Source organism: Lagenorhynchus albirostris, chromosome 5 (genome assembly GCF_949774975.1).
Source record: "Lagenorhynchus albirostris chromosome 5, mLagAlb1.1, whole genome shotgun sequence".
NCBI lineage: Eukaryota > Metazoa > Chordata > Mammalia > Artiodactyla > Delphinidae > Lagenorhynchus > Lagenorhynchus albirostris.
In genome coordinates, this window is record NC_083099.1 from 80,243,779 (window position 1) to 80,270,381 (window position 26,603).

Sequence of the window (26,603 nt, forward strand, 5' to 3'; positions counted from 1 at the left end):
GGACACACGAGACAGGAAGTCCCGCCCCAACGAGGGCAAAGGCCAAAAGAGGGGCAAAGGCGGAGCCGGATCCGAACACACTTCCGGTTGGAGGCGGGAAGGACCTCTGCGGTGCGGCGTCGCCCCGCCGGAAGTGAGGTGGCGGAGAGTAGACACGCTGAACGCTCTCTGGCCTCGCCTGTGGCGTCATGTGCCTGGTCTTCCTGCGCCCGGAAAACGGGAGAGTTGGGCAGTTTGCAGGCGGCGAAAGGTGTTCGCAAGCTAAAGTAGGTTAGCGTATTTAAAACGGCAGAAACCCCATGTAGGTGAAGAAAGTGCGGTGTTCACTACAAGTGGAGTACGGAAAGGGGAAGGCAATTTGCGCAAATACAAGCCCAGCTTACCCTGTCACGGACTACCGGGCTGGGTGGGGTCTATTCTTGTTTTCGGAAAGGACCGAGGCGTTGAAGAGGGGTCTTGGTGCCAGTTACCCCGAGATTTCCAGAACACTTTTTAAAGAAATCGGCCCTGGGCTTCACAAGATGGGTTTTACTCCCCTTAGTTCATATGCCTACTGTTTCTCGAAATGCAGGACAATTTCTGGAATTTCTACCAGGCGTTTGCTTGATAGTCCAGCAATAATTTCCCGTCACTACAGTCTCCACTAACATGTGCTTCAAAGTATAGTTTTTATTAAAATGCACGCATTTAAAATATTCTCAAACTGGTTTGTGTAATTTCACTTAATCTTTGCTAGCAACCAAATACAGTCACATGTTCTCTTTGCCAATCCCTTCCCTTTCTTGATTCCTTTCTAGGTGTAATTACAAATCGTTACACTCTTCAGTAGGATACAGTAAATAGAGTTCAGGAATTTGATAGCTGGAATTCTATAGATAAGGCCCAGGAAGTTAACTGATAAGAGTGACTAGCTGAGTCAGTCACGGCGCCAGGAAGATCTCTGGTGTCTGGGAGCCAGGATTAGATTCAGTTCCCAACATAACGTTTACTACGTTGCATCACGATTTCCTATTTGCTATGTGTCTCAGTAGACTAACTTTGAGGTCAGAGACCATTTATATTCATCTCTCTATCCCCAGTACCTATCATGGCTGGCACATAGGTTATCCAATAAAGAATTCAGATCCTCTGACTCTTGGCTCTGGCCGCAGGTTGCTGCCTATCCCATACAGGTGGAGGTGGGCACCGGGATAAAGTCCCAAGGCCTGAAAGCCCAAGGAAATGGCTGTCCAGTCTGTCTAGTGTACATGTGGAAAATCTAAATGCTTAAGATGACCCCAGAATCATTCTGCGATGAGAACTTTGAATTGGAGGGGGGAGTGTTGGGCAGTTATTACTGAAATCATTTATATACAACTCAAATGTCCCCCCACTACCTTACAGATACAGATGAAGTTATGTAAACAGGCAAATTTTGCTAACTCCATAGCTGGTTTCTCATTTGGGTAACTAAGCTTCATTTGTAAGGTTCCCTTTGCCATCTGGTCGCTCAAGAAGTCCACGGACCCTAGGCCCCACTCACACTTTTGCTGCTATTCCATCTCAGCTCCTCAGACAACTACTCTGTCACCCTCCCACTCCCCCGCTGCTCCAAGCCCCTGGGGCTTACCTTCCTTTACCACTATGAAAGTACTCTCCCTGCTCTGTGGTCTGCCTTTTCGAAGGGTCTCAGAGCAACACTAAGCCAAAAGGTGTTACGTGGCTCACTCAGACCACTCTTTCACATTTAGCTGACTCCTCCCCAGGATGTGCATTTGCCACCACAGTAGAGTCATCAAGGGAAAATTTCAGTGTGGTCAGCACAGTGTACCTGGAACCACCACTATTCTACCCTCAGACCTTTTGCTGATTTCTGCTCATAGAACCCAGTAGCTTCTCCCCCCATCATGAATTTTCTCCCAGGCGGCAGAAGGTTCCCTTTCCCTGCTAGGTTCACCAGGTACTGCCCTTGCTACATATATTACATTTTATTATATTATATATGACATAAACTGTTACCACAGGTAAAGAGAATGAATTCTGAGAACTCCAAGGACCACTTCATTTAACCATCCCTCAAAGTGTAACTCAGTTTTTACCTCCAGGAAGTTTCCATCTGCACCAGATAGAAATTTCTTCTCCCTCTAAACTTCAGATCCACATTGTCTTTATGAATAATTGGCCTTATGATTAAGGCCTCATATCACCTTAATTACCTTCTGCCTATGAAGCCTCTCATATTATTTTTACTTTATCATCTCACCTAGAGAGCTCCTTCATGCTAGGGAGCCTGTTGTAAACATTTTCTTATCTCCCACTGCTGTGCACAGTAAATGCTCAAGAAGTATCTGATAAATATTAAATGAGTGATTTATAATTGTACCCCTTTGCTTCACACACAACATCTTACCTCGGGATGCAGCAGGATTACGTTAAGTGAAGGCATATTTAGATGCATGAGAAGATGGTTTTTTAATGTATCTGTGTTGCTCTTGTTCATAGTCAGTGCAGGGGTAAAGGGTAGGGAACTATCCTCTTCAGAACTGACCCAAAGGAGCCCATTAAATGTTTTTCTCTTGGGAATTTTGGGCTGAGCGACAGAGCCTGGCTGTCTCTGGAACTGCACAGAGCAGCACTCCAGAAACTATACAAACCCTTGTTGATATTCCTGAAACTGCTCTGCTTTCTACCCTTCCAACTACTCGGAGATGCCCTCATATCCTTCTAAAAAGTTCTTTTGCTTAAACCAGCTAGAGGTGGTTTCTTTTCTTTTCCGTTAGGAAAACCTGATGTAACAGCAGAATAAGGTGGCACATTGACAACATCACACAGATGATACTCCCCAAATAAAGGAAAATCATTACTTGTGTTATCCAAGTATCCCACTTCACTCAAATAAATTGAATTATTTTCTTTCCTTGAAGAAAAGTGTGGCTTCTAGCTCTCTGAGGAAGAAATGGTAAGTTTGAGACCCAGATAGTATTAACAACAAACAACAACAACAACTTCAAAAGTTATGGAGATAAAAATTATTTTCAAAACCATACATTTTACATGTCATTACACACCATCCTCATACCATCTACACAGAGGTAAACAAATAACTAAAATCTGAATAACATTTGCTGTACTTAAATACAAAGATGTTATTATCAACTCTTCAAAAGGCAGGTGAGAATTTGCATTGATCCAATTCTTACAGTCTTGTCCAGTCCCCCTTGAAGTCAACGTCTGGGCAGTCTGTAAATAGGATTTAGTTAAGCCTGCTGTCCCCATCCATCCATCCATCCATCCATCCATCCATCCATCCATCCATCCTTCCAACATTCTTCTGTGCATCCTTCTGTGTGAGGCATTGTGCTGGATAATGGAGAAATCAGGGTAAGTAAAACATGATTCCCACCCATGAAGAAGCTCACAGAACAGTAGGAGAAACAGTCAAATAACTACAGTGCAATGTGATATCATATAATACAGGCATGAGCAAAGTATTATGATAGCCTCTAACTGCCTAGAGGAATGAAAACAAGGATTCTGAAAGATGATGCTTGAGCTGGATCTTGAAGCAAAGTAGGAAACACTCCCAGGGAAATGCACCTTCAGCTCCTAATCCAAAGGACAGAAAATTTTGCTCCTAGTTTAGTGAGAAGAAAATTAAAATGGAATGATAATGTCTACCAGGGCCTCCTATTGATTAGGCAAAACCACAGTACAACTCACAAATCTGGACTGCTTAACGCCAGACTTATAGCACCTAAAAACACAGTCCCCATGAGGTTTTTTTTGGTTTTTTTTTTTGCGGTACGCGGGCCTCTCACTGCTGTGGCCTCTCCTGTTGCGGAGCACAGGCTCCGGACGCGCAGGCTCATTGGCCGTGGCTCACGGGCCCAGCCGCTCCGCGGCACTTGGAATCTTCCTGGACCGGGGCACGAACCCATGTTCCCTGCATCGGCAGGCACTCCCAACCACTACGCCACCAGGGAAGCCCCTCCCATGAGTTTTTAATACTCAAAAAAATCCAATTTTAAACACCTGCCTTATTCTATGCAATGATCTTACCAGCAGGTCCTCTAAGAAGGTCCGTAGGCTTACAATTTTGTGAAAGGGAGTTTAAAAGGCCCAACACATGTTTCACAAGTGGAATAAAGTCCCTGATTTTATATAACTGAATCTCACATTTACTAATTTTGAAACCAGTTAATACCAAACAGTTCTTAAAAGGCAAAGGCAGGGCTTCCCTGGTGGCGCAGTGGTTGAGAATCCGCCTGCCGATGCAGGGGACATGGCTTCGTGCCCCGGTCTGGGAAGATCCCACATGCTGCGGAGCAGCTGGGCCTGTGAGCCATGGCTGCTGAGCCTATGCGTCCAGAGCCTGTACTCTGCAACGGGAGAGGCTGCAACAGTGAGAGGCCCGCATGCCGCCAAAAAAAAAAAAAAAAAAAAAAAAAAAAAAAAAAAAAAGGCAAAGGCAAACAGCTGATTTCTCTGTGGAAAGTTTGGGCCTAAGGGACAAGGCTGGTTCTGTGTCATGAGACTATATGGGGTTTTTTTGTTTGTTTTTGTTTTATAAATTTATTTTATTGATTTATTTTTGGTTGCACTGGGTCTTCATTGCTGCGCACGGGCTTCCTCTATTGTGGCGAGTGGAGGCTACTCTTCGTTGTGGTGCGTGGGCTTCTCATTGTGGTGGCTTCTCTTGTTGCGGAGCACAGGCTCTAGGTGCGTGGGCTTCAGTAGCTGTGGCACACAGGCTCAGTAGTTGTGGCTCACAGGCCCTAGAGCGCAGGCTCAGGAGTTGTGGCGCACGGGCTTAGTTACTCCGCAGCATGTGGGATCTTCCTGGACCAGGGCTTGAACCCATGTCCACTGCATTGGCAGGCGGATTCTTAACCACTGTGCCACCAGGGACAGACTATATGGGTTTTAATCTAAAATTTTTTCTTCATTTTCAACTATGTTAGGGAGAACAGCCTGAGATTAAACTACTATCCAAATGTCTTTTTCAAAAGGGAAAAGGAAGCACTCCAACATGGATGTGCGCTAAAACAAACATCTCCTATATAAGTAAGTGCTAAAGTTGAATGTTCTAAACTCCCAACTTAACACCATTTCACACATGAAGACTCCTTGAGATCCCTGCAAGCATGGACTACCGCCAACTCAAGGAGGAAAAATATTAAGGGCGTGTGAAGAATGAGGAAGAGATGCTGTTTTATGCACAGTTCCTCTAAAAAGTACGGACCATCTCCTAAATTTATTAAGAGGTTTTTATCTCTTCTTTTTGAAAGAGAACATAAAGAAGGGTGTGAAGGTACAAAAAGAACTTGAAATCCAATTGCAAAAATTGCTCATGCAATTGGCCCCCTTCTACGTGGCTTCATAGAAATCTCCTGAGTACCAAAGACTTTAGGCTTTGACAAAAGAGATCTCCTACATCATGGCATGGCACACTACTGCTTCCTTAGACCTTTTAGGAAATAATCCCCAAGTATTTTTCACAAACCCTAAAGGGCTTTCTACATTAAAATATAGCGACAGAAATCAAGTGTAGAATAACTGCAGAACTGTGGTGATGAGTTGTACTAGTTCCAAAGGATTGACTTTCTACTCCAAACAATGAGACAAAGGGCATCATCCCATGGGCACAGTCAGTTCCAAAGTGAGGGACATACACATGTGGATGATCTGAGGCACCAGCTGTGATTGGTCCTAAGAAAATGAAAGGCAGAATCGGGTTCAAAACCCACATCTCATGATTTCTGGTCCTTATTCAGCCAAAGTGTTGAGCTGCTTCATATCTATATTAAACATATTTTGGATCTTTCTCGAAAGTTGCTCTTGGTGCAGCATGATAAGGAAAACCAGATATTTGGCTTGGTAACAGTATCCAAGGTATAGGTGTCACACTCACAGTGAGCTTCTCACCACAGGATGTCTGAGATCTGCTGCCATAGAGAGGACTATGGCTCAATGATGACTACTAGAGTTCAGTTTTCAAAATTTTGGGAATAATCTGATCATAGCCTTTCCTTCTTGTTACATTATAGGACAGGAATTTAGAGTATTCAGTCAACAGGTTCTCCCAGTAACAGGTGATGTCATCCATCTGCAAGTGGTTCAGAATAAACTGGCTTCCCCTAGAGACAAGATTAACAAGAATAAAGCACACCATTGAATAATACTAGTAGCTTACACTTGAGCGTTTTTACCTGTGCCAAGCACTGTTCAGAGTACTTTATATAAATTAACTCTGATCTTCAGAACCAACTCTATAGCCATCATATCCACACACATGCATTTGGAAATAGACATGATTTTTTTTTTCTTAAAAACAAATATGTAAACAGCCAATCCTCAGAAACAGTACTTGAATGACTTCAAAGATTTCAGTCTAACTCTACAAAGTATGGGCTTGGGACATATGTGAATGTGTGTTTTCCCCCAAGACAGCTTTGATTCTGATCATCTCTGTATAATGAGGCTGAAATTCAGGTATCACCATGGTAACAGCATTCTTATGACATTAGCTCAGGCAAAATGGGGATGGTAAAGTGGAAAAAGAAAAATGAACAGAACTTACCTTTCAGCAATTTCTTGAGCTACATCATCATTTGCTTTTACAAACTGCAACAGCTCCCTAAAATGGAAAGAATTATTAGGCTCTGAAATACAGACCAAGCTCATTAGTACTAAGTCAGAGAGATCACAGAGTGAGGTCCATAGTTAATCTCTAGATATGTGGATGGTGAATTATTTCTTTTTTAAAGCAAAGATAACAGGTCCTCACAGGAACAAAATAATAACAACAACAGCAGCAACAAATATCTCACACACAGGCAGAAGACAATGTTGTAGTTCCGGAACATATTTGGAAAAATAGAGAAATGTTCAATGATACACATCAAAAATCAATAGTAAAGAAAAAAATTTCCCTCCTGTTTCTTGCTCTGGCCCCCAGAAGAGGGCGCTGAGCTTACATTTCTGGCCCTCTCCATTCCTCATCCTAGCCCCTCCCTCCATGAGAGGAAACTTGCCTCCGTTTCACTGAGGTCAATTTTCATGCTGTATCTGAAAGTCCTTTTGACAATGTAACACAACTGAATACCCATATCTCTAGTCTTTGAGAGATTAGAACTTTTTCACTGCATACTGTCTGAATGTTACATTTTAAATCAGCATTAGAGAACTTTTAAAAATTAAATCCCACTCAGCCTAGTTGGATAATAACGCAATACTATCTTTGAGAACAAAATATGAAAAATAAAAAGCTTTCAATGGAAAAAGTCATCAGGAGTAAATGTCTTAAATGGCTGGGGACTTAGAGGCAGATTGCGGGAGTCATCGGAAACTCTGCTTGCTGGAGAGCTGCTTACTGAACATTGGAGAGATCTGTTTTGACTGGGATATAGTGAACCCATGGCTTCAGCTGTGGATAGAAGAATTCCAGCCACTCGTCACCGACATGGAAAACAAGTGAACCACACAGAAAGAGGTGTTTTAACCGGAAACTTGCAGCTACACCCCGAAAATTAAACAGATACCTGGAAAAGAAAGAGCAAAATATACTTGAAACTATATGCCTGCTTCCACAAATATGACCTTTTTTTCTTACTCCCTCTTACCCTTCTTTCATTACCCCCTCTCCTTTCTTTTTCCATTTTCAGTCTTCAAGGACACATCAGCATGTCCCTGTGAAGTTTCTATAAACTCCTTGTTGTTCCAGGAGTTAGAGGTTGTTCCTGGGAATATCAGGGTGAGGGGATAAAAGGGATACTTTCTCCAGGGAGAGACTGATAGGGCCAGCAGCTGGGTGCTGGGTACAGCGGATACAAGGCTCAGATGGAAGCAACACCTCACCCTTTGCTACAAGTTTTTCTAGGCCTAAAGTCTTGAACTCATCATGGCCTCCCAAAGCCTTGGTTTTCCCATAGGGTACCCTACCTGGTCAAAGGCATGCCCTGTTCCCTATTCCCTCTTATGAAATCTGGAGAAGACAACCAGGCATACCTAATCAATCTTCAAAGAAATGCCCCCTGGAAACAAGCTAACTTAGAAAAGAACATTTTCTTTTCAGCATTTCCCATGCATGTACCCCTGTCTCCAACCAGAGCTGCTTCTACCCTATAGTTCCCACTGTGCAGTATAATCAGCATTCATCTCTCTGAATCCCCCCACTGCCCTCCTCCTGACCTGGTTTTACATGTGCATATAATCCTTAGTCCTGGCATTTAAATATAATAGTTACATATGCTTTATTCAGGTTGGACCGTAAATTGTTTTTAATAACCTAATAAATACTTGATCTAACTTCAGCTCTTGGCTGGGCGGGGTGTGGAGAGAAGGAATCCCATCCCTTTGATTACAAGCACGCAAGCTCTTTGGAAGCAGGGACCACATTTCATGTCTCCACAGTTCCCACAGAACCTAGTTCAGAGCCTTGTGCACAACAGACTCCAAGAAAATAATAGCTAAGTGAATTAATGTGACTTTCACAAACCCCGGCTAGACCCTAGTATTAAAACTCTCACCCAAAGTGAAGCTATTCCAAAAGCAATAGGGAAACTAGGAGAGTCAGGAGTTCTGGAAGTCTTACTTGTATTTGCAGTGATCCACAAGATGGACATCCTTAGCAGCTGGCTTTCCCAAGGTATCCTTTCAGTGAAAAGGAAGTTATTAATACTAGGAGTAGGAGCATTTATGAAGACCACTGTGCAGTAAGCATTGCTAAATATTTCATCAACATGACCTCATTTAAGTCTTATAATAAACAGACTCAGGAGGCATGATTATCCCACTTTATAGATGAAGCAGCCAAGGCTTTGAGAAGTTGGGAGACTTGCTCAGGGTCGCATGGCCCTAAGTAGTAGAGCTTGGGTTTCAACTGGTTCTGTCTGATTTTAGAGTTTAAGCTCCCCTGGAACCACGTGAATCCCCTGAACTCAGAGGTCATGGCCTGCAGCACATTTCACTCTGTGTAAATCATACTGCACAGGAGGTTACAAATGGTGGCTGGTGGGCTTAGAGGTGTAGCCCACACACAAATTTTGTTGAGCTCACAAAGTATTTAAAAATAAATATTCTAACTACTGCCAACATTTATAGGTGGTAGGGTGTTTCTTACAAAAACCCAGATTTCCAACTTTTCTTGGGGAAAAAAAGGGAAGATTTGGCAAAGAGAGCTCCTATTCCCCTGGGCAGCAATGACCGGACCTTCAGCACTCTCTTCTGCTCACTAGTGCAGCCCCTGGGGGTATCGGAGTTTGAGACCCCCATCTGTATTCCAGCCACATTAGCAGAGGGTAAACTCGATGAGGGGAACAAGTCTTGTTTGCTTTTGCAGCCTCCCATAGTAGATGCTGGGCTGAATGGATACATTTTTCATATTTTTATTTTTTAACAAAGTTTCTTAGACTGCATTTGCTCCTGTTTGAATTAAGCAGTCACATAATAAATACATGCAGCTTTACTTAGTATTTCTTAGTTTTTACTTAGTTTTTATGACAAGAAGTTTAAACATTTTTCTCATATCATCCTCATATGGTATATGGAAATTTCAGATGAGGACATTTAGGGCTTAAGGTTCTTTGAATAAGGCAAGAAAGAGTTAAGAGGATAGAGATGGACTTCAAGCCAAAGAAGCCAGTCATTGCTTTCACCTTAGAATGAAAAGTGAAAGGGAGTTTTAAACAAATGAAGATGCTTATATGTCATTTCCAAAGATTCTGATTCATTCTATTCATTTTTAAGTTCTCTAGTTGGATTGTATAGTCAGGGTTGAGAACCACTGGTTTAAACCAGGGGTTGGCAAACATACAGACCACAGGCCAGATCCAGCCCACTGCTTATTTTTGTACACAACACATAAACTAAGATTATTTTTACCTTGCAAATGGCTGGAAAAAAATCCAAAAGAGAATATTTGATGACACAGGAAAATTACATGAAATTCAAATTTCAGTGCCATAAATAAAGTTTCATTGGAACACAGCCATGCTCATTCGTTTACATATTGTCTACGGCTGATTTCACACTGCAATGGCAGAGCTGAGTAACTACAACCCAGACTCTAGAATCTGCAAGGCCTAAAACATTTACCATCTGGTCCTTTACATAAAAAGTTTGTGACCTCTGTTTAAACCTTCAAAATTGTATAAAATACATGTCATAATATGGGCCAGAAAAGCAATGTGAGTTTGAAAAAGGATAATTTACATATATGCTAATTTTAGTCCATGGAACTTTCTCTATATTCATCCCAACACTGAGAGGAAACCTAATCTCAAATTCTACCCAGGTGGCAACGTTCTTTGAGTGAGAATGTTCACTGCTGTAGTTCTAGTCAGATGATTGGTGATTACTTTCATAGATTTCCAGGCCTGGTTTTTGGTGTATTCTGCATCAACAAGTTTTGGACTTTTCCGAGATAGAAGAATGAGAGGATCTCGTTCTGGACTTGTCCTATAAAAGAAACACATGACATAAAACTATGTGTCCTACACCATAATACTGTTCTCAATCTCTGAAAGGGAAGCAGTAATCGGACCCAATGAAAAAGACTGTACACACTGATGGACAATTCATTGGTTACTTTAATAGAAGAGGAGGGGGATACTAGATCCTACAGCAACTAGGAGGTCCTGGGCTGTTCTCCACTTTACCCTTCAAGGAAGGGGAGTATTTGGCCCTTCTTTGCTTGCATTCTAGTCTTTAGGATTATGCTGTTCTGGGCACTATAGCCATATCCCAGGGAATTATTTCCCTTTTAGAAGATTCATGTAACCTCTAATCACTGGTACTCATAGCTGTGTGACTAGGTAATCACCACTCACCAAAACGGCTACGTGACCTTTGTGGGGTGTGCTTTGTAAAATCCAGTATAATATTTAAATTAAAAAGAAAACTGAAAGGCTCAAACACCTGAAAATTGCATGTAGAAAAAGTCCTAGTTATGGTCCTAGTAGCAGATGGTCTTGACATTTGAGGGGTCATGAACCCCCTGAGAATCTGATGAGAACTGTGGACCCCCTCTCTAGAAAAATGCATATATCCCCATATAATTTCAAGGAATCCCTAAAACTCCTGAAGTCCACACATGGATCCCAAGTTAAGAATCTGATCTGAAGATCTGAGAACCAGAGAGGTTGATAAGGAAGCGTAAGCAGTTGCTGTTGGGCTGAAGTCCACTGCGAGTGAAGAGAGGCTGTGACCTCTGACAAGGATGCTCTGAGAAAACTGCAAAACTCTCTCCCTAAACATTCTCTTTTGTATTCATCTGTCTAACAGGTACTCATTCTGCATCTATGTGGTGGGTACTGTTCTTAGCACCAGGGATATGGAGCTGAACAACATGGACAGGGTCCTTCCCCAACCTTTTTTCTTTCCCTCTTCCTCCCTTCCTTCCCTGCTTCCCTCTCCATTTTCACCAGTCTCAGTCTGCGCTTCCACCACTATTTGGCAGCCACATGGTCTGATGAAAAAGGCAGTCAGAAGAGCTGGTGATGGTTCCCACTCTGCCATTAAGTGGCAGAGGGACTGTGGGCATGATCATAAGCTACTCCTAGGAAACTGTAATCTCTCAGGCAAGAGGACAACTCATTGTTCTGTTCAGCATTATATATAGTCAAAGCCCATCACACTCGTGGCACTTTGTAAATATCTGTTGAATGACTGGACAGATGAACTTTACTTCTTGGAATTTCAGTTCAACTTAGAGTGATCTGGGCAAATAATTTGAGTTCTTCTCTAGTCTAAAATTCTGTGATTCTATGTTTATTTCTTAGTTATCTTAGCTTTCTCTTTAAACTAGGGTTCCTCACACCCTCAAAATTACTTATATTTTGCACATTAACTGGAAAAATACTTTTGTAAAATGTCAGAAAGTATAATCACCTTGATCCTCGGAAATATGCTGTGGAATTTTTCTTTTTCCATGGCCACTGTGCTGCTGACCTAAAAATAGATTTCATTAGTTTCTATGTTTCTTCCTTAACTATATAAGGATGCCTTTGAACCATTTCTGAAGATTAGTTGAGATCTTCACATTGTGAAATCAGTCTGATCCAGGCTACTCCAAAGAAAAAGCTCTAAATAACATTATGTTCCCTTTTGTTATTACTTCATTCCTATGGAGATGCTGGCAAGCAATATCTGCAAATCTACAGTTTGGTAAATAAGCTAACAACATTGAAAGAAAAGTTCCCAAAACTAAGTGACATGTTTAGGGCTATTTAATTCAGTACAATGAGGATTTCTTCCCCACTTTAATTAGAGTCTATTGATAAAATTAACAGGCAAAGACAACTGCAGAAAGTATCAGAAACTGAATTAAGGGCAAGGAAACAAATCACTTCCTGACTTCATGTTTTAGATGCACAGGAGTTATCATCAGATTTAGTCTGATTTTCCAAAGCACCTGGTATCCCCAGAACTGTACTTAGTGCTCCATAAAGACGAAGTCCCTGAAACTCAGGTCTCAGTACCCATTACCACAGCCAGCCTTCCTTGCTGAAACTGCTAGTCCACAGATGCATCATTCTTAACTTACTTTGTAGGAACCCTTCACAGAAGTTTGTGTAGAGTCTTCCTCTGAAAAAGGAGGGGGTTGGACTGAACTGGAGTTAATGAGGGATTTGTGAGCTACTTGCTGTAATGGAGAGATTTAGAACATAAACTTTTCAGGTAGAGATACTTTTCAGATTCAGATAGTGTCCCATTTTCTCTCAGGTGAGACCACTGCTCCTATTTTCCTGGCTTATCTTCTAGTCCTTTCTTGCTGGATCATCTTTACCCGATTCTCCAGTCCAACTATTTCTCTGTCTCATATTCCCTCCCACCAAAATATAAACACTATAGCAATGGGTTTTTTTGTTTTTTTATTTTTAATGAAAAAATAGTATATACTCATTATATAAAATTCTAATAGTAAAAAAAATTCATCTGGAATCTCCCCACCTACAGATAACTACTTTTAACAATTTAATGTTTCAGTGAAGAATTTCCTTCCAATCGTCTCTCCACATCAGTGGTTCTCAGTTGGGGGTGATTTTGCCCTTCTACCCAAGGGGACATTTGGCCGTATATAAAGATATTTTTTGATTGTCACTACTAGGGGATTGCTACTGGCGTTAGTGAGCAAAGGCCAGGGATACTGCTAAAAAACCTACAATGCATAGGACAGCCCCCTACAACAAAGAATGATCTAGCCCCAAACATCAAGAGTACCAAGATTGAAAAACCTTGCTCTATATAACAGAGATCATACCATGCATGTTGCTAGCTAACATTCTTATTAGGACATATTATAGATAATAATAAGAGCCAACACCTATATAGCACTTACCATGTTCCAGGCAGTGTTCTAAGTGCTATATAAATATAAACTCATTCTCATGACCTTACAAGGTAGGTTTCATTAACCCTACTTTATAGTTGAGGCCCTTGAGAGGTTAAGCAATTTGTCTAGAGTCACACAGCTAATAAGAGCCAGGGTTTGAACCCAGAGTCCCTGTTTTTAAGTCCTATGCTACCTTTACTTTCCATTCATGCACAGTATTCCATTTTATAACCATGTCGTAATTCACTTAATTCCTTACTGGTGGGCTTTCAGGTAGTTTTAAACTTTTTTCTTTAAGAAACAACACTGAAGTGAATATCCTTGTACACACATCTTTGCATGCTTGTCTAATTATCTTCTTAGGATAAATTCTTGAAGTAAAATTGCTGGGTCAAAGGATATAAACATTTTACATTTTCATATATACTGCCAAATTACCCAACAAAAAATGCATCAATTTATACTGAAATTTTGAGCATAAACTTCCTTGGTCCCTGGGGAAAGCCGCAGACACAGACTTGAACCAAGTATCATCTCTGTTTTCTCTCTCCCTCATTCTTCCTACCCACCTACCCACCCCTCAAATGACCCATGTCTCCCGGCAAGCACTAACAGCGGCCACCACAGCTTGGTGCTGCCCCAGCCCTCTTTTATAACCCCACCCCTCCACTGACCATAGAGTGAATTCTTTAAATGCACAGGGACACTGAATTCTTCCACAGAGTGAAAAGTAAGTCAATGGGGACAAACTCCCAAAAGTTTATAAAAATAGGAAAATGCCAGGCAGACATCAGTGTAGATAAGCAAGTAGATTACTGAAGTTTAAAGGTGAGAAATGAAATCATGGGGCTAGAGATTCTGAACGGAGGGCTCTGAAAAATAAAATTGCAATTCTATAATCATGAATAGATTCAACTGAAGAATAAAAGGGGAAGGTATCAAAAGAAAAACAAATTCACTTAAGATTAGATTTTAAAACATATGCTATCTCCCTAAAAATTGCTTATTAGTTTACAAGGGCGGTAACTACACAGTAGAGGAACCTGATATAACACCTTGACCAGGTGATCAAAATTAACATCTCTAACGAGAGGTGGATACACACAAAATCATTTATGTAAGTATCTGAGCCAGCAGTGCATAAACTGAATCTAATCATGAGGAAATAGACAAAACCAATCTGAAGAGCATTCTATTAAAAATGTTCAGTGTCATTGTATCAAAAATGTTCAGTGGCCTGTATTCTTCAAAATGTCAGAGTCACGAAAGAGAAAGACAGACTGAAGAGCTACTGCAGATTAAAGATTAAAGAGACATGAGGACTAAATACAACACATGATGCTGGATTAGCTCCTGTACTGGAGGGGGAATGTGCCTTATGGGACATTATTGGGACCACTAAGTATTAAATTAATATTGTTTCCTCTAATTGACAATTGCAATGTGGTTATAAAAGAGAACACTCTTGCTCTTAGGAAATATGCACGGAAGTATTAAGGGGTACAGGGTCATAAGGTATGCAACATATTCTCAAATAGTCCAGAAAACAAGAAATTATGCATATATTACACATGCAGCCTACATGTCCATCAAAGGACACAATAAATTAAATTATTATCCGATGGAATACCATGCAACTGTTTAAAATAATGAGGTCATTTCATATGTACTGACATGGAAAGATTTCTAAGACACCAATAAGCGGGGAAAAAGTTGCCTAAGTTGGATACATTTATAAATTTTTATGAGCATGTAAAGGTTTCATATTCAGAAAAAAATTGTTTTTAAAATGATTTTAAAAACAAAATAGATGTACAGCAGGTGGGAAAAGAGCTACAAAAAGAAGAGTGTGAAAAGGGTATTTGCAAGAACCTGAAAAAATAAAAAAAGGATTAGAAAACTAAAGTCAGGAATAACTTGGAGAAAAAAAGGTTTAAGACATTTTTATTTTTCCCTCTCTCAAAATTATGTTCAAAATGAAATGCTAAGTAAGAAATGATGGTCTCAATGTCTGGAGAACATAGGAAATATTAAGTAGTCAAGTGGAGAGAATAATGCACTTGGAAACCTAGACTTCAGGCCTAAATTGGTTCCTTGACCAAGTCACTTAACCTCTCTGAGCCTGAATTCCCTCATCCCTGAAATAAACAGTTGGACAAGAACAATTTCCAGGTCCAGTTCTATGAAGTATGAGACCAAGTTATCTTAAAAAATAACTTCCTAATTATACCTACTGAATAATAAACTTGTTTCTTTACCCAGTGGCTCTAGCTGCCACTGAGGACTGCGGCCTTATATGCTTCTCCAGAGAAGGGACTTTCTCTTCATCTCATTTAAATCTCCAGCCACACTTAGTACAGGTGATAGATATCTGTGGAAATGAAGTTGAATTAAACTACTGCTTTCCCTACATCTGAGAGAATACCTAGAAAGGTGTGTTTTTAGAAGTTTGCTCATTAGGTACCAATGTTGTTGGAATGACTCATGTAAAATGTAGCTAGGTAAGAAGTACCTACAGCTTGATGACCTGGACAATCTAAATTCTGAAATAATGGCGGGGTACAGTCAACAGGCCAAGGCAGGTTTCAATCGTGAATTAGAGAGTATTTGGCTTGTACTTGAGATATCTATGGGACATTTATACCCACACCATCCCTGCCTGAAGGACTTAGCTCTTAATTACAAAGTACATTTATGTGCTTCCAAGTAATTTTCTATCCTTCCCCACAGTATGGTCATTCATTTTTTCCTACTTATGAAAGTAACTCACTCTTATTTAGAGAAACTTAACAGTACAGAAAACTTTCAAGAAGAAGAGGCTTCTAGAATCCCTCCCACAGAAGCATTGCTGACACTTTAGGGTAGGTTCTTTTGCTCTTTTTCTATGGATATGTAAATATTTTTATACACATACAAAATTGCTTATGCTATAGTTTTTTGTCTTTCATTTTTAGCTTAAAAGTTAGTCCTTAAAAAAAAAGTCCTTTTAAACAAAATTAATTGTTTATACTTTACTGTTTACTTCAAGACGACCCACAAAGAGGGATAAATAAAACCTCTCTAAAGGACCTACCTTACCAGGTCTTCTCTGAAGAGGTCCCACCGTCCAAGACCGGTAGGATATATTGGCCAAACAGCGGGTCCTCCTTCCCAAAATGTCCAAGCAGGATACATGATATCATGGTACTCTGATGTCTTCAATGGAAACAGAGAGGTTATTCTAAGTCAGTCTCAGAGCAGAAGAAGAAGCAGCAAACTGCATTCATGCCACGGGATCTGCAAAAGGCCTTGCCCCAGTGTTATATTGTCAAAGATATATTTTCCCTAGTCTTCAAAGTCTAGACTCTAGATGCTAAAAGGCAAAAATGGCCATGGGTTAAAATTCGTGGGCTGACTGAACCCCAGAATACGAAATCACACTAAAGGTCAACTTTTCCAGTTCCCCAAAGTTCTGTTTTTCTTGAGGACATACACTGTTGGAGTTTTTAGTTTAGGGAAATAATATACCCAATTCTGAATGATCACATAGCTGTCTCATCTTTTAACTGATATTACACTTGGAGTGTATACTATCTTACCAGTTCTTAGTTATTTCCTAGATAGGTCTTTTTGGAGCAAGAATTAGGAAACATAGTGCAATAGTTGAGAGTGTGGGCTCTTGAGAAAGATCATCTGACTCCACCTCTTTCCAACTCTAGGCAAGTTACTTAATCTTTCTATGCTTCAGTCTCCTTACGTTTATAACTGGATAAATAATAATATCAATAATATTATCTATCTAATAGGCTTGTTTTGAATATTAAATGAGTTAGTACATGTAAAAAACTTAGAACAGTGTCTGACACAAAGTAAACACTCAGTAAGTGTTAGTATTACCTATTACTGTGGCACTGCTGAGCTCACATTGGTTGGTCAATAAATTGTGAGTTATTTTTTGGTTATTTTTCTTTTTTGATCAGGGTCAAAAGTAGTGATGGGCAGAATGCGGGGGGAGGGGTGTTATCCCACATCTTTTGAAAAAAGTTTGAAGCCATTTGTTCCCTTTACATGGTAACTTCTCTTAAAATTCTGGTCACTGATAAGCCTCTAATTCTATTGTTTCTTCCATTGGAATTACATATGCAATATGCTGTTTGTCTTCTTTCAAATATTTAAAAAATGGTACGTGATTTATCAAGCACCTCAGGCGTAACAGCTGCTCAAAAGAAACTGCACATTTATTATAAAGCTGACAGACTAAAATCCCTCCCTCGCAAACTAAGAGTCACTGGTTCAGAAAAAAAAAGGGAGGGGATTAAAGATGAAAGGAAAGTTAGTATACTGATGGTCATACTTATTATCCACAGAAAAAACAGATAAGTAATAAACACAAAGTCCTTACTGACTTACATGGGAGCCTCTATCTGTTCTTCTGAGAGGGCTTCATGAGAAATAACGGGACCAAGCACTTTTGAGAAATGAGGCTAAACCATGGGAAATGCAACACAAATGTGGCCTCAGCCCACTTGCAACACAGGAAATAAACAAGTCTAGAGAGAAAGTAAACTGTGATAAAGAAAAAGTGGGGATAAAAAGTTCCTCTGCTTTGGAGACACCAAATCAGAAATGGAGTTATTTTCTCAAAGTTCAGAGGGTTTTCTTAAACCCACTCTTCTCCTATAGAATCTCCCATCCACTCTCTTCTAGCCTCCCCCCATCCCTGCCCCCAAATGCTTTCATATTTAGTCTCTAGGGAATGAAGGCCCATTCCTGCTAATACACCATTTACAAGAACCTGAGCACTAAGATATTCACTGTCCCAAGTTCCCCAAGCCCACAAGTGTGTCCTAGTACTCCTATCTCTCCATAATTAGATCCAAAGATCACCCCCTCACATATCCCTCTCGGGTATCGCCGGCATATCCCCTCACTGCATTGCTGGGGTGCAAACTGTGTGAAGTTATCTAGCACCTTCAGTCTCACTGTTAGCCAGGCTGGGACCCTGGGCTACAGTGGCCGGACAGACGATACCTAATACTATGGTTGATACATACAGTGTAGAAGCTCAGCAAATCTTTTCTTTGAATGCAGGCTTTCCCTAACTTCAAGCCCATGAGTTTTCTTGGGCCACTCTCTCCCATGCTCTGTAGGATCTCTGAATGCCACCTCCAATGTCCTAGAGGTTCCTCAGGCCTCTCTCATTCCCTACCCTCCATCCCTAGCCCTATAGACACAAGCAACCTTACTCACATCACTTATGGGTCCTCAACCCCATCTGCTCAGTCTTATCGTTCAATGACTGTGAAGCTAACAGGGACACAGACCCACTTTTGGACCTCAGGCCTCATCCTCACCATCACCCATCAGACTCTGCCACAGTTATCTCCTGCTTATATGCTAGAGGACCACCCTCCATCCCCTCATATGGCTCTTCCTATACTTACCTTACTGAAGGAGAAGACTGGAATGGCAGGCTCCATCCATTTAGGAACCTGAGGATAATCTCGTACATTGATCACCATCTCCATGTCAGGGAGGCGCCCAATAACTTCCAAAATAAAGTGTTCAACACCACTACACCTGTCAACCAGAAATACCACAACTTCACCAGAGCAGTGCCTGCTCTTGGACAAGGCAGGGTCCCGCTTACACTTTCAAAGTAAGACAAGCCAGTGTTCAGATAATCAGCCTCCTGCAAAGTGTCCTGAGAGCAATGCTCCTGAAAGGACTACTCCACTCTTCCATATGGTGCCAGTTACCTTTTCTGGCTAAGCTGCTCCAGCTTACAATACTTAATAAAATTTTCCGACTAGATCATCCTAAGTTTGAAGGGAGTGTTATTGCTACTCCCACCATTTCCTCTCCTCTTTTCATTCCCAGCATTTCTTTATTTCTCCTACACGGAACAGTTTAATTAGTAAGCAAGATACAAATTTTGATAGGAACTGGAAAAGCTGATTTTCTAATTGTGTCCCTTGGGCTTTGCATCTCACAAAGACATTATTTTTATTTCCACCATAACTAAGTCTGATAGTTTATGAGGAAGGATAGGAAACTTTTCATTACCTTCAACCTGAATACAGAACACTATTAAAATCAGTTTTGCAAGCCAGAAAGAGTGCCATGTATATAATCACAAAGACTGTAATATTGCTTTCAGAATAGACTTCCTGGGAATTCTCAGAGGATTTCTGGAAAAAAAGTGAGTATACACTGACAGCTAACTTTTCTTCCCCATCCTTTGAGGTCCTGACCAGCACTATACTAGGGGGCAACATTCCAAGGCCTAACCAAAATTTTCTGGCAGCATGAAAATGACTGATTTAAAATATTGATTTATACACAGGGTGATAACTACAAAAAATATCAATAGTTCATAAACATAAGAAAAGATGGTCAACTGTACTACTATAAGGAAATGCCCCCAAAGCCAAACTTATAAAAACAGAGAAAGTGCTTAACAGAGGCTGGGGAATAGGGGGAAAGGACAGATGTTGTTTAAGGGTACAAACTTACAATAAGCAGTAAATAAGCCCTAGAGATCTAATACACAGTGTACTGAGTATAGACAACAAAATGGTATTATAATTACCAAACTTGCTAAGAGACTAGAACTTAATCATTCCCATAAAAGAGAATAATTATGTAACATGATAGAGGTGCTAATTATCACAATAGCAATCATATGAAAATAAATGTATCAGATTAACATGTTGTACATCTTAAATTTACACAATGTTATATGTCAAGTATATTTCAATAAAAAAATTAAGTATCACCATGACAAAAGAAAAAATCTAGTGAAGCTAGATGCCAGTTTTCATCAATCAGATTGTCAAAGATCAAAGAGTCTGATAATACATAGTGAGAGTGTGAGGTCTATTCTGAGCACATGATACAAGGCTGGTGAAAGTGTAAACAGGCACAACCTCTTTGGAGGATATTTGGTTCTATTTATCAAGATTTTAAAAACACATTAATTGGCCAATTAATTTTACTCTTAGGAGTTTAGCCTGCAGATGTATTCACATGAGTGTTCAAAGGTCTAATTTCAAGGATGTTTACTGCATCATTGTTTACATTAGTCAAAAGTGAAAGGGGAGGACCTCCCTGGTGGTGCAGCAGTTAAGAATCCACCTGCCAATGCAGGGGACACCGGTTCAAGCCCTGGTCCGGGAAGATTCCACATGCCGGTGGAGTAACTAAGCCCATGCACCATGACTACTGAGCCTGCGCTCTAGAGCCCATGAGCCACAACTACTGAGCCTGCGCACCTCAACTACCGAGCCCAAGCACCACAACTACTGAAGCTCACGTGCTCTAGGGCCCGCGTGTCGCAACCACTGAGCCTGTGTGCTGCAACTACTGAAGCCTGCGCACCTAGAGCCTGTGTTCCGCAACAAGAGAAGCCACCGCAGTGAGAAGCCCATGCACCGCAATGAAAAGTAGCCCCCGCTCACTCCAACTAGAAGAAGTCCATGCACATCAATGAAGACCCAACACAGCCAAAAGAAAAAAAAAAAAATTAAAGGGGAGTGGTGGGGAAAAATTTAAGTGTCCATTGATAGAGGACTCAATAAAGAAATCCATACAATGGGTTTTTATGCAGCTATGAAAGAGTTCTCCATGTACTCCTATGGAAAAATTTCAAAATCTACCGTTACAAGGAAAGGAAAAGTAAGTTGCAGAACAGAAGATATAGCATGTTCTAGTTTGTTGATGAATCTAGATAATTGTATATGCAGAGATTATTTCTGGCAGGCTGTAAAAGAAACTGGTAATTGTAGTTGTCTCTTGAGAGAAGGACTCAGGGACTAGTGGTCTGGTGGAGGGGGGTGTACGGTGGTAGAGAAACTTCCTTTTCATTGTACATACTTTTGAGTTATCCAAATATTTTACCATGTGCATGTAACACTCCTTTTTTCTCTTTTCTTTTGAACACTTTACTGGAAATACGAGCAGATGCAATAAAGCAAGAAGAATATTAAAGATATATAATAGGAAGAGAAAATTTTAAACTGACTTTATTTGTAGATCCATGATCATCTATGTAGAAAATTTTAAGTAATCTAGTCAAAACCTATTACAGCTAGTAAATGAATTTAGAAATGTAGCATATTTTATATACTAACAATGGCCACATAGAAAATGAAATTAATAAAGTACTATTTACAATAACATCAAAAATATGTAATACCCTGTGATTATTTTGACAAGAGACATTCAAGACCTACATACTAAAATCTATGAAACAATGGAGAGAGTAATTAAAGATGTAAGTAAATGGAAAGATACACCCTATTCATATATCCAAAGACCCAATATTAATTTTTTTACTTAAGTATAGTTGATTTACAATGCTGTGCCAATCTCTACTGTGCAGCAGCAAAGTGACTCAGTTACACACATATATAAACTCTTCTTTTATATTCATTTCCATTATGGTTCATCACAAGATATTGAATATAGTTTCCTGTGCTATACGGTAGGACCTTGTTGTTTATCCATGTAACACTCCTTTGATACTGAAAAAAATTACTCGTTAAAAAGTTTTTTAAAAAATGTATTACTGCAGTACATTTACATGTAACAGCTGAAACATTTATTTTCTTTCCCATTCAGCTTTTAAAATAGCACTCTCTCACATACGGTACAATTCTATTTATATAACACTCTAGGAAATAAGCTATAATGAGAGAAAGCAGATCAGTGGATGCTTGAGGACGGGGGTGGAAGGAAGGCATGGCCGGGAAAGGGGGAGAGAGGGACTGCAAAGAGGCACAAGGCAACTTTTGGTAGTGACAGATATGTTATTTTGGTTATATATATACTTATCAAATTGTACACTTTAAATATGTGCAGTTTATGTCAACCATACTTCACTAAAGCTATTATTTAAATAATACTGTTATTCTCTACCTTTGAAATGATGTGACTCCCGTATTTTTTTTTGTTTATTTCTGGTTTTTTGGGGGGTTTTTTGCCACGCCACATGGCTGGCGGGATCTCAGTTCCCCGACCAGGAATTGAACCCAGGCCCTGGCAGTGAAAGCCCAGAATCCTAACCACTAGGCCACCAGGGAACTCCCTCCGGTGTTAATTAGACGGTGCTCCAGTTCCTCAGCAAAATCTTTCAGCTCATCCTTGAAAGGCTGAGTTTACATTTTCTTTTGTTCAGAACTGAATACTTTAAATGTCATAGATGTTTCTCAACCTGGGTGAAGTAAAAGTATCTAGACCTAGAAAGATACTTCTTTTGGCCAGATGAGAGTCTGAGATATTACACAACTGTGTCCATTTCATTAAGGACACTGGTTCTGAATATTTCGTTTTATTTCTCTTTTGTTTAACTCTATTTTCCTTAGTTGTATATGTATTAATCGTTGGAATAGGGAACTTTCAACACATTAGGACCTTTCATTGTCAGTGAAAGGTCCTGTGCTCTCTTAATATTTCTAAGAGCTCATGATTCTGACCAAAAAGCTCTGGGGTCTGGAATAAGAGCCATGTGCCTTTCAGAAACTTTGAGAGTGCTACTTAATTTGATCTGGAGACTGTTCAGCTAACTATTAAAGTCCAACAAGGGACTTTCAAAGTCCAACAATGTCTATATTCACATTTTTTTTCTCATTTGTAGAAATTACAAATTCCTCTATGCTCATAATTTGTAGTTAAAGTCTCTATTATTGTTCCAAGTAATGAAACAAATGTCTATTTAAAATACCTCAGTGATTTTCCCCACTACCACCTTATTTGCCCCTGACACTTGATAACCAAAATTATGATTACCTCAGAGTGTGGGATATTAAATCATCTTTATTTTGTTGTTATTGTCCTTGTTTTTACATATTTTACATTACAGTGAAAGTATACTAATTCATAATAAAGTTGTTATTATGAACAAATAATATAAATCCTTATGACCAAATGGATGCATGTTTTTTACAATACTGCTTATTTATTTTACTTGTAATGACATAACATCATTTAGAAAAAAGATCTTAGTAAGGGAATATCCTGCCTTCTGGGTTTTGTACTTTGTAATTTTATAAAGAGTAGAGGTTTTGTTTTGTTTTTTTTAAAGACTCCTGGGAATTCCCTGGTGGTCCAGTGGTTAGGACTCTGTGCTCTCACTGCCGAGGCCCCGGGTTTGATCCCTGGTCAGCCGAGTGGCAGGGCCGGAAAAAAAAAAAAAAAGACTCCTAAGAGGAAGGTTTATCACTTGTTGTACATAATGCTGCCTAACGCCAACTTCCAGGCTTAGTCTGTGACCCTCCCTGCTCCCCGCCAGCTCTCAGCCCACTGATATGTAACTTCAGCTCTCACACCTGAAGTCCTGGCCAGTGGAGCCTGCGTAATCTGCAGCACCAGTTATTTCTCTTGCTTTTCCACCACCTTCCTTTGAATACTTGGTATCTAGAATAGTAGTTGGCCCCTGACAGTCAGTCAACGCTTCTTCTCCTCCTTCAGCCCAGCTCACTCATGCTAGGTCTCATCAGCCTGTGTCCTGCAGCTACTATATCTGGGGAAGGAGAAAGGGCAGAGTCACAGCCAGTACAATCAGTGATGTGCCTCAGCCTTACAAAGAGAGAGGAGACAGGCTTTGATATAGGAGAGAGGAGAAGAGAGGTTGGCAAGAAAAATTCCCAGGCAAGCAGAAGAGTTTGTCACTATTTTGTAGTCCTTCTGAAATGTGAGGAAGGGTTTACCTGTAAGTCCCTTTCATTGGACTCTCTATAAGAGTAGTATCAAGTAAGCCCTTATGCAATAAGATCAGAAGATATATGTACCTCATAGCTCTTACCTTGAGGGGAACATGCAGTCATTTTCTCGGTATAATCTGTTCTTAATGATCTGATAGTGGGTCCCTAGCTTCCGTCTCACTACCTCCGCCATCATCTTCCTGGAGATACCTCCTCGGAAAGGGGTCAGATCCTCTTCTATGACACTGGGAAAGAATGGGAATCATCAGGGAAGGCAGGCCAAGAGAATAATACCATTCCACCTACTTCGTATCTGTGGGTCTAGGCTTAGTATTAGAGAACATGTAAGCTATGGGAAAGAATAGAGGGCAGGAATGAGCAACCTCTTTCCTGGAAGCACCTTAGGCGATCTAAAATATCAACAACAACAAAACCACAAAAAAGAAAAAGCAAGTCAATATCTCTTCTACCTCCCTCCATCTGGATTGCCCCTCCTTGGCCTGATGCATATTCCTCCTTCACTGCTCATGCCACACCCACGTCCTCCCAGTCACTGCAGTCCCACTGACCTCCCCTTCTTTGAATCTCACAGAAGGTATGGTTTATGCCTTACAGCCTGACACTGTTTGAGTCCCATGTTCTAGTCTGTTTGGCCCCTACCACCCTGCATACTCTAGCAGTATGTATGACTGACAGGAGTAACCAGAAATTACACTATTTTGAACCCCTTTTGAAGTTCAATACATAGCAAGTTTTCAGTAAGTATCACACACATCAGGTGAATTTTTTGAGGAATCACAGAATAACATAATGTGGAGTTAAAGGACCCTGTTATTTAGCTGATGAGGAATCTGAAATCTAGAGAAGTGAAGTGTCTCGGATCTGGGACTTGGATCTGGGACTAGAACCCAAGGCTGATTTCAAAGGACCATAATACACTCCAGCCCTAATTTGCATACATTAAAGATAACCAACAAGAAACTTATGATTCGATTCATTTAAATATATGTTCATTCCTTCAACAGTATTTATTGAGTACTTACTGAGAGCCAGCACCGGGAATATGACAGTGAATATAAGACATAGGTCTTGACCTCAAGAAGCTTTCAGTCCAGGGGAGAAAGCAGACAAGTACATGTACTAATTCCCACAACGAGTTAACAGGCACCTGGGCCTCTCCTCTCCCAGGGTATTTTTATCCCCCAGAAATATAAGAAAACCACCACAAGGACCCTGTCTGCTCTCAAAACATGCTTGGCTCTCCGACCACTGCAACCAAGGTCTCTTGGGGATTTTAGGGAATTTCCTCCTGACAAGATCTAAATTCTTAAAGACACGTCAAAGAAAAGAACTCACCCATGGTAGCAGCTGCAGTTTTGACTTGAACATGGTTCATAAATCTCCAAAGCCCTGTTAATTTGGTCAATAAATACTTTCCATTTTGAACCTTCAAAGAGTGAAGTAACAAAGTTAACAAAATACTCCTGAGCACTCTTATTGACTAGCAGCAAGCAGGCAGAACCAACAGAAGGTCAAAACTTTTAGACACCCTCTTCTCATCCCACTGGTGGAAATGAACCTCCAGGAAGGATTCATTCTACAGTTCTCCTGCACTCAGGTCAAGTCTGCCCCTTTACTCGGGCTGCCAGGTATCCAAGAAATGGGAAAAATTCCACGCTTAATGTCTGACACTCAGAAGGTTATGGATAAACTGGTGACACGGATTCTCAACTTTTACTAATCAAACTGAGCTCCACAAAGAGGATCGATTAAAAGCCCCAGGCATTATTAACCTTCCCTTCATCTCTTCTGGCAATGGACTAAGAACACTACACACACACACACACACACACACACACACACACACACACACGAATTATCCCCCAGTGTGTTAGGGAGGTGCGGGGTAGCCGAGCGTGGGCCATACCCGCTGTGGGTAAACAGGGGCATGGCCGTCCCCTCCCCTCTATCACTCAATTCCGGAGGATGGGTTACTCTCCAGGGTCCTGGGCAGGAGAAGCACTACCAGACACCTAAACGCACTCTCCGCTCCGAGGTGCCCCCGTGCCCCCTGCCCAGCTCTGCCCCGCAGCGGCCACAGCACGAGCGTGGCGCCGGCCGCAACGGGGAGCGAGGGGCGCGGGAGAGCGCCTCGGGACCGGGCCAGACTCCGAGCCCCAGCGGTGGGCTCGGCCCTGTCCGGAGCCCACCTGACTCCTTCTGGCAGCCCGGCACCGGGGGCAGGAGTAGCAACAGCAGCCACAACCGAAGCTGGGAGCGCACCCACCGCTCCATCGCCAGCCCTCCCACTGCCAGGTCCAGGGTGCAGCGCGAGCGGGCGGAAGCGCAGCCCCGCACAAAGATGGCCGTGGAGCCGCACCACGTGGGCGGAGGGCCGCCCCGCCGTGAGACTGCTGCGCTCAGCTCTGCCTCCGGATCCTGGTCCCGAGCCCGGCCAGCCGCAAAGTGTCCCTGGGAAGGCGGCGCGGGGAAGCTGGGCACCCACGGCGCAGCTAACCACAGTGCGGTGCGGGGTGGCTGTAGCTGACCTGCTCGTTTGTTTAGAGCCGAGCTATCCACATATCCACATATATAGCTCGCTCTCTCCC

The 26,603-nt window shown here is 41.2% G+C and overlaps 1 protein-coding gene across 6 annotated transcripts; it reads right to left on the reverse strand.

Moving 5' to 3' along the window:
• Positions 1-2,995: 2,995 nt before the first annotated feature.
• POGLUT1 (protein O-glucosyltransferase 1) lies at positions 2,996-26,374 on the reverse strand. 6 transcript variants are annotated; one of them, XM_060150556.1, is made up of 12 exons: positions 26,282-26,365; positions 25,351-25,404; positions 24,096-24,239; positions 18,736-18,871; positions 16,386-16,507; positions 11,869-11,928; positions 10,338-10,437; positions 8,573-8,631; positions 7,353-7,520; positions 6,560-6,616; positions 5,891-6,116; positions 2,996-3,339 (listed from the first exon to the last, which is right to left on the reverse strand). In XM_060150556.1, the coding sequence occupies exons 1-11, from the start codon at positions 26,287-26,289 to the stop codon at positions 5,960-5,962; spliced, it is 1,065 nt and encodes a 354-aa protein (XP_060006539.1). In that variant the 5' UTR covers positions 26,290-26,365; the 3' UTR covers positions 2,996-3,339; positions 5,891-5,959. The 6 variants fall into 6 exon arrangements, with proteins under 6 accessions (XP_060006539.1, XP_060006536.1, XP_060006542.1 ...); XM_060150553.1 differs by having other exon boundaries at positions 25,351-25,441; positions 26,205-26,364; XM_060150559.1 differs by lacking the exon at positions 18,736-18,871 and having other exon boundaries at positions 16,391-16,507; positions 25,351-25,441; positions 26,205-26,368.
• Between the last annotated feature and the right edge of the window lie 229 nt (positions 26,375-26,603).

Coding starts and splice junctions, on each gene's coding strand:
- POGLUT1 (XM_060150553.1), bottom strand. CDS start 26,289: ATGGAGCGGTGGGTGCGCTCCCAGCTTCGGTTGTGGCTGCTGTTGCTA. Junction 25,442..26,204: donor GGGCTGCCAGAAGGAGTCAG/GTGGGCTCCGGA, acceptor CACTCTTTGAAG/GTTCAAAATGGAAAGTATTT. Junction 24,240..25,350: donor AACTGCAGCTGCTACCATGG/GTGAGTTCTTTT, acceptor ATTCTTTCCCAG/TGTCATAGAAGAGGATCTGA.